At 35.3% G+C, this 15,000-nt stretch overlaps 1 protein-coding gene across 1 annotated transcript in view; it reads left to right on the forward strand.

The window, feature by feature from the left end:
* The window catches only part of LOC118764574 (hemicentin-1-like), a 46,249-nt gene that overhangs the window by 517 nt on the left and 30,732 nt on the right, over positions 1-15,000 (forward strand). The window contains exons 1-2 of the mRNA XM_036505444.1: positions 1-276; positions 2,902-3,000. The exon at positions 1-276 is cut by the window's left edge and continues 517 nt beyond it. Of these exons, the coding sequence (XP_036361337.1) occupies positions 1-276; positions 2,902-3,000 (375 nt within the window). The remainder of the gene's footprint in view (positions 277-2,901; positions 3,001-15,000) is intronic.

The following is a 15,000-nucleotide window of genomic DNA, read 5'->3' on the forward strand; positions in this document are numbered from 1 at the left end:
AGAAGAGTCAGACGATGAAGCGTTATCGTCAGAGGATGACGATCAGGGAGGGGATGGTGACGAGTCAGACGATGACGACGAGGGAGGAGATGAATACGAATCAGGGGACCCGGACGAGTCAGGGAATGAAGACGCTTCAGAGGTAGTTGATGCAATTGATGAAGAATCCGACAGTGAAGTTGACCCGGTGAGTGGAGTTCCGTCGTTTCATAACGAAACAGTTGATTCTGGTAACTCGACGACAGAAGGAGAAAGTCTTGCTGTATTCACGACTCGGTAAGTCATTGTTTTATTTCACCCGACTGAACATCAACACTTTACCTCTTTGTTTCCTCTTGGTTACCTCTTGGTTACCTTTTGGTTACCTCTTGGGTACCTCGCGGTTACCTCTTGGCTACCTCTTGGTAATCCTTGGGTACCTTTTGGTTACCTCTTGCTATCTCTTGGTTACCTCTTGGGTACCTCTTTATTACCTCTTGGTTACCTCTTGGCTACTTCTTGGTTACCTCTTGGGTACCTCTTGGGTATCTCTTTGTTACCTCTTGGTTACCTCTTGGTTACTTCTAGGGTACCTCTTGGTTACTTCTTGGGTACCTCTTGTGGTGTCTATCTTGTTATTCAACATTAAAATCCAGTTTATGGTCTGAAGATATTTTACGAAATGGTGGGTCAAAGTCCTACCTTTCTACAGGGCCTCTGATGATGTTGTAAAGAGAGACGACTGAAGGGACGTGTCTCTACTGAGCAGAAGGGAAGGTGACTGAATTAGCCGGCGTCTATATTATGTCTACCTGTCTTTACTAAGCCCAGTGCCTCGTTCGTAATTGCTCCACCTCACTCTCTATTTGTATTATATCGAAACTAACTATGATTTAATTTTTCCTCTTACACCGTCTCCGATGAAGGGATATAATTAATAAATATCCTGGAAACAGCTGTAAGACCTATCTATAAATGCTCTAATATCTACACAGCCTTGGTTTTTATCTTCTTGCGTAAAAAATTCTTATATATATATATATTTATATATATATGTATACACACTTATTATATACATACATACATACATGATGGTTGCCCCCTCGTTATCGAGTATGGCCATTGCACGAAGCTTAACTGTTATTGGAGCTGTGATCGAACGTAACTTTTTAGCCCAGCTAAAGATCGACAATATCTTGTACAAAATCGGCAACTAAACCCTTTACTGGTAATAGTCGGCTGTAGTTGTAACTGGGCTTCATGTACCTTTGCATGTCGTTTAAGTCCTCCTGCCGAATTACACTCTCTTCTACATGCCCGACAGATATGATTAGTATGGTGTGTTACACCACCACCAGTGGCCAGGTTGTCACTCATCTGTCTCGTTTTATGACTACGAAGATGATTCATGAGTCCAGCTTTACTGAGGCAGGGTCTTGCACAGACATTGCATACATACATACACACATACATACATATCTAAACTAATTATGACTTAACTTTCCTCTCACACCGTCTCCGATGAAGGGATATTATTAATAAATATCCTGAAAACAGCTGTAAGACCTTCTATCTATAAATGCTCAAATATCTATACAGCCTTGGTTTTTTATCTCATTACGCAAAAAAATCATATATACAAATGTAAATCTATAGTTTCTATATTAGAGCCGTATGTTTTGCATTAATTCTTCATATTAGTTCCCTAATACAAGATAATATATTTACGTCCAGCCGGACAGATGATCTCTACAAAAGTGAATGGCTTTTGTTTCCTGTCCCTTGAAAAAATATCCGGCCTGTTACGTTTAATCTGGATTGCTCTCTCTATGAGAGTGTTCCAGAGATGTTTTGGGTACGTTCCGGTTCTGGTATGCAATTCGTATGCGAATCAGACCAGTCTTTGCAACGTACGACATTATTGTTGATTTTAGAAGACTACCATACCTATTTGTCTATCTATCTATCTATCTATCTATCTATCTATCTATCTATCTATCTATCTATCTCCAGCTCTCTCATTCTCTCTATATATATCTCTCTCCATATAAATATATATATATATATATATAATATATATATAATATATATATATATATATATATATAATATATATATATGGCGCAGTAGCTTGCTAACCAACCACATGGTTACAGGTTCAGTCCCACTGCGTGGCATCTTGGGCAAGTGTCTTCTGCTATAGCCCCGGGCCAACCAATGCCTTGCGAGTGGATTTGGTAGACGGAAACTGAAAGAAGCCTGTCGTATATATGTATATATATATATATATTATATATAATATATATATATATATATGTATTGTGTGTTTGTGTGTCTGTGCTTGTCCCCCTAGCATTGCTTGACAACCGATGCTGGTGTGTTTACGTCTCCGTCACTTAGCGATTCGGCAAAAGAGACCGATAGAATAAGTACTGGGCTTACAAAGAATAAGTCCCGGGGTCGATTTGCTCGACTAAAGGCGGTGCTCCAGCATGGCCGAAGTCAAATTACTGAAACAAGTAAAAGAGTAAAAGAGTAAAAGAGTATATTTATATTTATCAATTTAATTGTTTATTTATCTATCTCTTTCTCTTACACACATAAAAATAACCACACACATATACCGACACACACACAAACATTTATATTTAGATATCAATAAGTATTTGCATATATATTTACATATATAAAAATATAAACATCATCTTTTGTGTGTATATATATATATATATATACATACATATACATATATATAAATATAAACATAATCTTTTTTGTGTGTATATATATACGTATAAACATAGAAAAAGATATATATAATTATATAAATGTATATATATATATATTTTGGTATGTATATATGTATATTTATGTATGTATGTTTAAATGATTAAAAGTATATCCTGTTTATATATTTTTCAGACGAACCTGTCGAAGGCCGTGTTATGTAAGAGTTGCCGCTAGAAAATCAAGGATAGCGATATGCAGTAAAAAACCGCGCAAAACGTGTACAAAATTCAGGTGAGTACGAAACCACACTTACCTGTTCTATATCTTAGCATACAAAATAATCGTTCCAATTACAAACACTTAAAACCTTTGTTTGTTACATTTTGTTACCATCAAATTTGTGTGTGTGTGTGTGTATGTGTGTGTGATGTATGTATGTATGTTTGTACGCTTAGTCTATCTTTTATTTTCTCATATACCATTACGAGTATATATATATAATATATATATATATATATATATATATATAATATATATATATAACATAAACATAATCATTTGTATATATATATATATATATATACACTAAAGCATTGTGAGTTGATTCGGTTGGCGGGAACTGAAAGAAAAAAATAGTGAAAGTCATAAACCAATACATAGAAATAAAATTAATTAAAAAAATATATAATATATAAAATTCAAAATTTAAATTATTTAAATTTAAAGTTAAAATTTAGAAAATTATTTAAATTAATAATTTATACATATATATATTTATTATTATTATCATTATTATTATTATTTTTTTTTTTTCTTCTTTCAAATTTGCTTCCATTTCTTGCCGAGTGTCTTCCCGACTCCTAGGGCAAAGAAACTCATAGTATACATTGGTAGGCCATTAAACCAAACTCAGTAGTTCGTTCATTTTTTTTTTTTTAAAGTTCAATTAAAATACATGAGCAGCAACAGTTCTCACATCGACAATGCTCTTCTCAATAAGTGTGATGTACCAGTTAAGACAATCTTTTGCACTTCTTGCAGGGATGGTAAGCCAGGGATCATTCTCATATAATTTTCGGTTCCCTTCTTGATCATTCCTAGTGCTCCTACGATCACTGGTATTGTAACCGCCTTGAGATGCCACATTTTCTCAATTTCAATGAGTAGGTCTTTATATTTTCTGAGCTTGTCAAACTCTTTCGCTGAGATATTATGATCACAGGGGATGCTCATGTCGATCAATAAGCAAACTTTATTGTTTTGGTCTTTCACAACAATATCTTGTTTATTGGCCTTGATGGTTCGGTCTGTATGTACTGGAAAGTCCCACAGAATGGTTACATTTTCTCCTTCAGTTACAGCCTCAGGGTGGTGATTATACCACTTGTCGGCAGTTTTGATATTGTAATGCCGACTTATTAGCCAGTGGAGATATTGGCCAACTCTGTCATGTCTTAATTTATACTCCACTGGTGCTAAGACTTTACATCCAGAGATTAGGTGGTCCACTGTTCCAATCATGTCGTTGCAGAATCGGCATTTTGGGTCTGCTCCATTTTTCATCACATTGGCCTGGTAGTTCCGGGTTAATAGACTTTGATCTTGAGCAGCCAGGATGAAACCTTCGCTCTCTGCTTTTAGCCCTGAGCTCCGTAGCCACTGATGGGTTTGCTTCTGGTCAACATCAGCTTGTTTGCTGCGAGTCACATATTTGCCGTGCAGAGGTTTCTCCTCCCACCTATCAGCCAATTGCTCGTGCGCTTTTTTCATTGCCATCATTTTCACCTTCTTTGCAACAATAGTTGCCGTACTTCCCTCGGGTTGTTCAGTTTGGGTATCCTGCACGAGATCAATAGCAAATTGTTTGCTTTCCTTTGTGATAGAATGAAGCTTCTTTCGTCTCTCGTGATTTTCCACGAGCTTTAGCATCCAGTCATTCGATATTTCGAGATATCTGGCCAGTCCAATTGTGGTTGTTTTGTAAGCTAGTTCAAATTGGATCAGGCATCGACCGCCTTGGGCTCTGGGAAGGTAAAGGCGATCTACGCCTGCCTTTGGGTGGTGCATCCTATTACAACTCAGCAGCTTGCGTATTTTCCTATCTATATTCTTTACTTCACTCATATTCCAGTTCAACACATTGTAGCTATAAGTAACAACTGGAACTGCTAAGGAATTTATAGCTAACACCTTGTTACGTGCATTTAGTTCAGATTTCAGGACTGCACGAACTCTCCTATAACATTCCTTCCTGATTTTCTCTTTCATGCTTGCATGCTGAATACCAGAGCCTTCATTTATCCCTAAATATTTATATGTTTGTTCTTGCTCAAGCTCTCTTATGACTGTGTCAACATCTACACGACTGAATTTGTGGTCTTCACTTTCCCTTTCTGGAAAGTGGCCTTGGCACACTTCTCAACTCCAAACTCCATCCCGATGTCATCGCTGAATGCTTTCACGGTGCGCAATAGGCCTTCAAGTTCATTATTGTCTTTATCATAAAGTTTTAAGTCATCCATAAAAATAGATGGCTTATTTTTTTATTGACAATTATACCCATACCCTGTTCTGTTTAATTCACTTGTAAGGGGTATTAGGGCTATGCAGAATATTAAAGGTGAAAGTGAGTCACCTTGAAAAATTCCACAGTTGATGTTTATATTTTCTGAGGCAAGTACTCCATTAGAGTGGTATAATTGGAGATTCGTATTCCACAACGACATATTGTGCTTCAGGAAGTTTGAAATCACAGGGGAAATTTTGAAGATGTCCAGCGATCTCAAGATCCATGGATGCGGTATACTGTCGAAGGCCTTTTTATAGTCAATCCATGCTGTGCTGAGATTTCTGCGCTTGTTGTGACAGTTCTCAAGGATCATACGATTGATTAGCAGTTGATCTTTGCATCCGTAAGAGCCTCGGCGGCACCCTTTTTGTTCAATGGGGAACATATCGTTCTTCTCCATGAATGCTATGTTTTCTCCGCCAGGATAGATGTTAGGATTTTATACGTGGTGGATAGACAGGTTATAGGCCGTAGTTTTTTGGAAGGTTGGTTTCGTTATTCTTTGGGAGTAGGTAAGTAATGCCACTTGCTAACCATTCAGGTTTTTTCTTTGGGTCTCTCATAATTCCATGAGCAGCTGAACTAGCTTACCGTGTGCGCATGGGAGCGATGCGAGCCAGAAATTCGGCACCCTATCTTTACCGGGGATTTTCCAATTATGGGACTTCGTGAGTGCCTTTCTTAGGTCTGCTATTGTGATGTCTTCCCATGCTTGTTGTTGTAAATTTTGGTAGGATCCTTCAGTTTGTATAATCCAGTCTGCATTTATGTTGTGCGTCTTCTTGTCACTCCAAATCCTTTTCCAAAAGTTTTGAACTTCTTCCATGGGAGGGGGGGGTCTTTAACGGTTACTTTCTCCTTCCCTATTTCTCTGTAGAATTTTTTGGCATTGGATGTGAACAGCTTATTTTGCTTGTAAAACTTGTTTCTCTTCTCAAATCTTCGTATTCGTATTCGTATTATTATTATTATTATTATTATTATTATTATTATTATTATTATTATTATTATTAAAACCTCGCAAAGCTAAGTATATATTTATATTTAAGATTTTTAAATTTCAAAATTTAAATACTTTATAAGTTTTATGGTATAATATTTTTTATATAAATATTGATGGTTATGTAATGATCTAATTATCGTAATTTTTTTAATATAATGATTAGATATTAATTTTACGTTTATTCGTAAGACTTTACTTAGCCAAAGAAATATATAGTTCTTTAACAGTTATACGAGTTTTTTAAAGTTAGTTTTCATGTATATACATGTATTGATAGCATAAATTTTAGTCATAAATAACTATATTTGTTGATAGTTATTTTAAATTTCTTATAATTGTTATTATAACTTATATATTGTTTTTTTTAAATCGATAATTAGTAGTAATATTCTTCCCATTGATAAATATATTTGTAGTATTTATTTGATACTATATAACTACGGATTGATTATTTCATTAATTATTTTATTATTTTATTTTAACTATACGATTTTTGAAAGTTATTAGTTAGCCAAAGAGATATATAGTACGTTAATTTGTTATAGCGTTCGTTTAAGATTGTTTGTTTGTTTTTTTTTACAATTAGCTATTTCATCTTTAATCTTTTAATCTTTTAATATTTTTATAAGTAAATAATTAGTTTATTAGGTCTTTATTATACGTGCATATATATTTATTGATAGAGATAATTTTAGATCTTAATTCTAATATTTGTATACATATATATATTTTCATTGATAATTTATTTATTATTCAAATATTATATAATTATTTGACTTGAAATCATATTTAATAATATGAATAGTAATTTTTTTTTTTTGTAAAATATGTATGTAATTAGATATTGACTATAACTGATATTAGATTATTTATGGGTTTCTTACCTTAAAAATTAATACTTAAAAATTTATATTTCACATTATAATCGATTGCATGACATAATCATAATCGTTAAGTTTCTAGTTTGATAATAGAGTTTTTTATTAGAAAAATTATTATTTTATTTATTTCTTTAAAAATATTGTTTAAATATTTCTGATTATTTATTTAAATATTATAATTAAGCTGAAGATTGACTATAACCATAATTCGAATTATTAATTGAATTCAAATTATTGTTATTCGAATTACGTTATGGGCCTGAAACGATCGTAGTGGTTTTACTCTTTATCTTATATAAACTTTTAATAATTTTTGATAGTTATATATATTTAAAATAATAAATGAATAAATAAATAAATAATAATAATAATAAAATAATATATATATATATATATATATATATATAATATATATATATTAATAAATTTATAGTATAAAATTATTAATTTTAATAATTTTTAACTTTAAATTTAAATAATTTAAATTTTCAATTTTATATTTTATATATTTTAAAATTAATTTTATTTCTATGTATGGTTTATGATTTCACTGTTTGATTTGCCTAATAGTGGTTTTATCTCTAATTTAATATATATATTTATACTATAAAATTAGATTAATCCTAAATCTAATTTTTCCCTGTAAGTTTGGATTTACTCCCTAATATTATTATATATATATATATATATATATATATATATATATATATATATATATATATATATATATATTATATACATATATATATATATATATGTATTAGTATGTATGTATATCTTTATATATGTATGTATGTATGTGTGTATAGTTAGATATGTTTCTTTATTAGCCACACAGGGCTGCACACAGATAGAACAAATTACAAGGTAGAGCTTTTCTTTTGAAGGTTTAAAAAAAAAATTTTTTAAAAAAGGAAGGGGGAGTTTCGATCAAAAGGGATCGTAAAAGGAGAGAAAGAGGACAAAAAAAGGGGGGTTAAAAAAAGGGGGGAGAGGAAAAAAAAAATTGATCAATAGGGATCGTTATCACAGAAATGTCAATATGAAGTGTAAAGGGGAGGACAGGTGAGGTTTACCCGTGGAAAGAAAAGCCTACGGTGTATAGTTAGATAGATAGATAGATAGATAGATAGATAGATAGATAGATAGATAGATAGATAGATAGATAGATAGATAGATAGATAGATATGTTTGTGTTTGTCCCACCATCGTTGCTTGATAACCGATGCTGAAGTGTCTACGTCTCAGTCACTTAGCGATAGAATAAGTACTAGGCTTACAAAGAATAAGTCCTGGGGTCGATTTGCTCGACTAAAGGTGGCGCTACAGCGTGGCCGCAGTCAAATGACTAATACAAATAAAAAAGAAAAGGGAAAGCACCCTAAAATTGATGGGAAACAAGAGGTAAAAGACAAGAAAATTAAAGCTAAAATAAGCACTGTTCAGAAAAAACAGAAGAACCCCAGCAAGAAATATAAGGGCAAAGGCAGAAACATCTGCAAATTCAACCTGAAGGGGGACTGCTGGCACGGCATCGAAGGCGCAAACTGTCGCTTTGCACATCAGAAGCCCTACCAAAACCGCATGGACACGAGACAAAAATCCCTCCCCCGGGGAGAACAAAAAGATAAAGAAAAAGAAAATTATAAAAGAAGGAAAAATAGCGCACTTATCACTCCTGAAAGACGATATGCGGATGTAGTGCGCGGTAACCCAACAAATGGCCAGCTTCACCCAGATGTGAGAAGGGCAGCAGCTGAACAGCAATCTTTTTTGTGCATGGCACAAAAAATTGTTCAGCAGCTGACCCGGCTACAAACACAAAGCTGGAACTACAACCACATAAGGCCACCACCAACAGATGCAGGATGGTCACCACAGACACCAACACACACACCACAAAAATATTTCTACTGAATGTAGGAGGGCTGCTGCGTGGCAACTGTAAAAGGAAAATCTCATTCCTGAGAGACCTTGTGACATGCAATCAAGCCGTATGCATGGCACTCACAGAAACGCATCTTGGACCTGATATAGGGGATGCAGAAATACACATACCACAATATGCAGTCATACGCTCAGATAGAAAAGGGAGGAGCCATGGTGGAGATGCAATGTACATCCGAGATGACCTCACGCCCCAGGCCCTGCTGTCATATTCAAACTCAGTGTGTGACACTCAAATTGTACACATAAGACAACTGAATATCGTCATATACGCTACATATCGCCCACCAGATGCCCCAAATCACTCAGGCATGATTGAAGACTGCCTAACAAAAATAGAAGTCCTCACCAACCTTGAACAACACAACAGTGTATTCTTCATGGGTGACTTTAACCTCCCCAATGTGGAATGGCCTGGGGGGGGCAGATGCTCCCAGGGATGACACACCATCAGCAGGCACAGGTGGAGTCCCTGCTCCATCTCACAAATGCCTCTTTCATGTAGCAAATAGTTCTGCAACCAACAAGGGCAGATAATATACTGGATCTCTGCTTCACAAACAATATGGATATTATCCATAATGTTAATGTGATGCCGACAATAATCTCGGATCACAACATAATAGAGCTGTCTATGTATGGACAAAAGCCCCCGTAACACACAGCCTATACGAAGCATCCACCATCTCTCCAACTTAAACTTTCATAAAGCAAACTGGAAGTTGATTGAGAAAGAGATCATCAAACAGGATTGGCCTGAATGTCTCTCCACACCGGACATTAACATGAAACACAAACACTTCATGTCCATAATACAAGCCATATGTGACAAATATGTCCCAGTGTGCAGGGCCAGCACACACAAAAACAAAAACAGGATCCCTAGAGAAAGGAAGATTCTTAAGAGACGACGGACAAGGATTGCGAACCGCCTGAGCAAGCACACCAAAAGTGGTGAGAAGTCTCGGCTCGAGAGAATGCTAATGGAAACAGAAAAGTCTGCATCAGTCCCATGAAAAGGAGAGAGCAGATAAAGAAGCTTGGGTAATAGAAAATATAAAATCAAACCCTAAAGCTTTCTTTAAGTTTGCCAAAGAGACAGCCACAGTGCACCAGAGAATAGGACCTCTCTTCCAAAAAATGGCTCTCTCACAGGAAATCCCACGAGGATAAGTGAAATACTGAACGAACAATTCCAAAGTGTGTTCACTACACCTCTAGGACACAGGCAAGTAAACAACCCAGAAGAATTCTTTGCCACATTACCTGCGGCCAAAGAGGCAAAAATTGAGTACATCAACATCGAAGATGATGATATCGCACTAGCCATAGATGAGATTGACACAAACTCAGCTGCTGGACCTGATGGATTTCCAGCGATCCTTCTCAAATCGTGCAAACGAGCCCTTGCAAAACCGCTACAGCTTCTTTTTCAGAGCTTTCTTGCATGTGATAAGCTCCCAGTCAAATTGAAAGAGGGGGTAATATGCCCTATCCATGTTTCTTGAAGAAAATGACTTGCTGTCTGACGCCCAGCATGGATTTCGACCAGGTAGAAGCTGCCTAACACAGCTCCTGCAACACTATGACTGGGTGTTAAAACAGCTACTAAATGGCTCAAATGTGTATGTAATATATCTCGACTTTGCAAAAGCCTTTGATAAAGTCGACCACGGTATGGTCTGTCACAAACTGCGTGGTCTCGGCATAGGCGGAAAACTTGGAGAGTGACTGCACAACTTCCTAAAAGATAGAAGACAGGCAGTTGTGAGCAATGGAGCCACCTCCAAGGAAACACAAATATCAAGCGGTGTCCCACAGGGCACTGTCTTGGGGCCACTGCTGTTCATAGTGGCCCTTTCAGTCATGCCCTCAGTTGCTACGATGGCCACCCTTGATAGCTATGCAGATGACACAAAAGTCTCCCACACAATGCAAAACCCTGAAAATATTGCGCATCTGCAACAGGAGTTGGATACAATATACAGGTGGGCTGAGGACAACAACTTGCAGTTTAATGCAGGTACGTTCCAGGCCCTGCGCTACCGGCACACAAAGGTAAACGACGTGCAGACTGGATACACTGGCCCAGGAAGAAATGCAATCCCTGAGTCAAAATCAGTGCGTGACCTGGGCATTGACATGAGCAACGATGCATCTTTCCAAGTGCATATTACTAATCTGGTGATAAAATGCAGACGGCTAGCTGGATCGATTCTCCGAACTTTCAGAACAATAGAGAAGGAGACACTGATGGTCCTCTGGAAAACATTCGTCCTCAGCCGCTTGGACTACTGCTCCCAACTGTGGTCACCACACAATATAAAACTAACAGCAGAACTCCAAGAAATTCAAAGAAGCTACACAAAGAAGATCGTCTCAATGCAAAATATCAGCTACTGGAAAAGACTGAAAGTATTAAACCTCTTCTCCCTAGAGCGAAGGCGGGAGAGATATGCGGTGATATACATCTAGAAAATCCTGGCATTCAAAGTTACCCCAACCGCAGAACGGGGCGCCACTGCATGGTGCCAAAGATTCCAACATCGCCATCAAAATACAGGTCCAGATACTGCAACAGCTTGGGTTTCAGAGGACCGCAGCTCTTTAACATCCTCCCTAAATAGCTGAGAGACTTACATGGTGTGGATGTGGGTTTCTTTAAAACTAATCTGGATCTCTTCTTGTCGGGGGTCCCAGATGAACCTACCTCACGACAGGAGACACAGATGCGGGCAGCGGCATCGAACTCCCTTGTTGATCAAGTGTCACGTATCAGAGGTGGATTCACATATTAGTGTAGCTCATTCCGTGGTGGTGCCCCAGGATGGCCGCGGCCTTCGGGCTAAAACATTTTTAAGGATTTAAGGATATATATGATATATATATTATACAAATATATATATATATACATTATATATGTATATTTATATAATGTTTGTGCACACACACCACACATATATATGTATATACATATTATATATATATATATATATATATATATATATATATATACATATATATATATATATATATATATATATATATTACTTATATATATACATATATATATATACATATATATATATATATATATATATGTATACATAATATATATATATACATATATATATATATATATATATATATAATATATAAATATATACATATATATATATATATACATATAATATACATATATATACATATATATATAATTAATTAATAAGGTGAGAGAATTAGATACTAATTTAATAGTATATCTATTCTACACCAAGTGGCCTGGCGTGTGATTGAGTGGATTTCATCCAGATAGTTTTGGCTGAGGAGCTACAAGTGGATTTTTTTTGTAAGTAAAATTACATTTAATTCATTAATAGCGAAACAATTGTCCCAAAATAATCTGTATTTTTGTTATTTTTTATTTGCCCTGTCCGTGTGAGCTAACAATCGTACTGACTTCATGGAAACATGTATTTTTGTGGTTGAAAACCTTTGGATAACTGGTGCTAGAGTGAGCCATATAGTGACCACTCTCTTATATTTATTACATATATATATATATACTTGAGTAATTGAATGAGTTATCTTATTAAGGATAATTCGAAAGATAACCGATACCTGGGTAGCAAATTCACATCAGAAAGAACACGGTTGAAGCTACGTCCCTAGGGCATAGACTACGTGTCTTCGTGCGGAAATTTGTATGTTTATTTTAAAATTATAAGTATATGAAAGAATGGAGTTGAACGATTAGTTAACAAATATCCTTTATTCTTGACATATGTTTCGAATGCTGCATATTCCTAATTCCGAAGGAATAAGGAGTACATTATGCAGATTTCTCATCAGGAAAATCAAGGAACGTATGTCGACATCAAAATGCACAAAAAACATTTAGCTGACCGCTCTCAAGGAGCCCATGGCGATAATGAGTGTCTCTTTTTAATGAGTGACGTCAGAGTGGCTGAATGTAGAAGAATCTAGAAGTTTCTAAAGGTTCAAGAACAAAAAAAAAACTATATCTGGTTTGTGATTCCTTTCGGGAACAAATCAGATCTAATCTCCCTTTACAGTTCCGTGAAGCCGTTACTAAGAATTTTCCTAGTAATTCTAGATACTACTCCACTATAAATTCGCATAAAGTAAGAATAGCATTCTCAAATACTAAAAATCTTTCGCAGATAATAGCTTCCCACAATAATAAGCTGCTAAATAGGGTCTCTCCACCCATGAGTAGCGACACACCGCCCTTACCCATTCCATCAAACGTAACATACAATAATAATAATAATAGAAGTAGTATGGATATTAGCAACATTCATAGCACATTAGCGTTAGCAATAGTAATAATGATAATAACATTAGCCAGATTATTAACAGTGGTGGTGTTAGTGGTAATAGTACCAGCATTCTTAATACAGTTATATTATTGATGATAACAATCGCAGCATTCTGTAGCCAGGGAATTTGCCGACGATAGTAATAATAGTAATGATAATAAGATGAATAGTATCGTGGCCAAAGCCAGCAACAATTTTTACACCTATCACAACAATAAAAACTCTGTCTTAGTATCGGAAACCAACCCCAACAGATTAAAGTTCCTATCCATAAATTCCAAAATTAGAAACACCACTTACCAATACAAAATCTCTGCTGGAACCGATGTCTACTTCTATATTGGCGCAACCTCTTCTAAATTAGCCCAAAGGATCTCCAACCATTATTCCACTTTCAGAGATAAGAGAAAGCAACACAGCACGGGGCTAAGCAAATTAGTCTGGCGTCTGAAGAACAATAACACTACGTTCAAGCTTGAATGGTCCATTTTGTCGGTGTCCTTCCCGTTTGATAAAGGCAGAAAATTTTGTGGCGTCTGTAATTCCGAACTTTTTCATATTTTGTTCGCCAAAGGCCCTTTAATAAACACAATCGTCGAAAGATCCTACTGGTGTTTACACTGGAAAAGACACACCTTTCACTCATATAAATAGTGACTAATATAGATAACCCCTCGATTTCCAAAAAAAATTTTTTTAATTTTTGCTATATTTTACCCCAATAGTCAAAAAGATATTCTTATATTCCCAATTACTACTATCCATTCTTGCGTTGCCTCTCACCTCGCCCGATTCTTTCTCCCTTTCGCTATCTACTTTCCTTTCTCTACAGTAAACATAATCGAACAAACACGACCACAGATCTTTCACCTCACAGCTGTCAGTTTTCTGACATCTACCCATCCACAAACACAATCACGCATTCAGACACACACATACACACATTAAGACAGTTATATACAGTCACACACACAGACACACATTCACAAAAGAAATAATTTAAACCCATCATTCTTTTGACCCGCACTCTCTCACATTACTATTCTTATGCCTCCCTCCTCCTACTTCGTTTGAACTCTTGAACCTTTAGAAACTTCTAGATTCTTCTACATTCAGCCACTCTGACGTCACTCATTATAAAGAGACATTCATTTTCGCCATGGGCTCCTTGAAAGCGGTCAGCCAAATGTTTTTTGTGCATTTTGATGTCGACATAAGTTCCTTGATTTTCCTGATGAGAAATCTGCATAATGTACTCCTTATCCTTCGGAATTAGGAATATGCAGCCTTTCGAAACAGCGTCGAGAATAAAGGATATTTGTTAACTAGTCGTTCAACTCCATTCTTTCATATACTTATAATATATATATATATATATATTATATATATTATATATTATATAATATATTATATATATATATAATATATATACAATATACATATATTATATATAATACATATATATTACACATATATATATATACATATATATATATACATAATATATATACATATATATTATACATATAAATACATATACATATATAT

This window comes from Octopus sinensis, linkage group LG8 (genome assembly GCF_006345805.1).
Source record: "Octopus sinensis linkage group LG8, ASM634580v1, whole genome shotgun sequence".
Taxonomy (NCBI): Eukaryota; Metazoa; Mollusca; class Cephalopoda; order Octopoda; family Octopodidae; genus Octopus; species Octopus sinensis.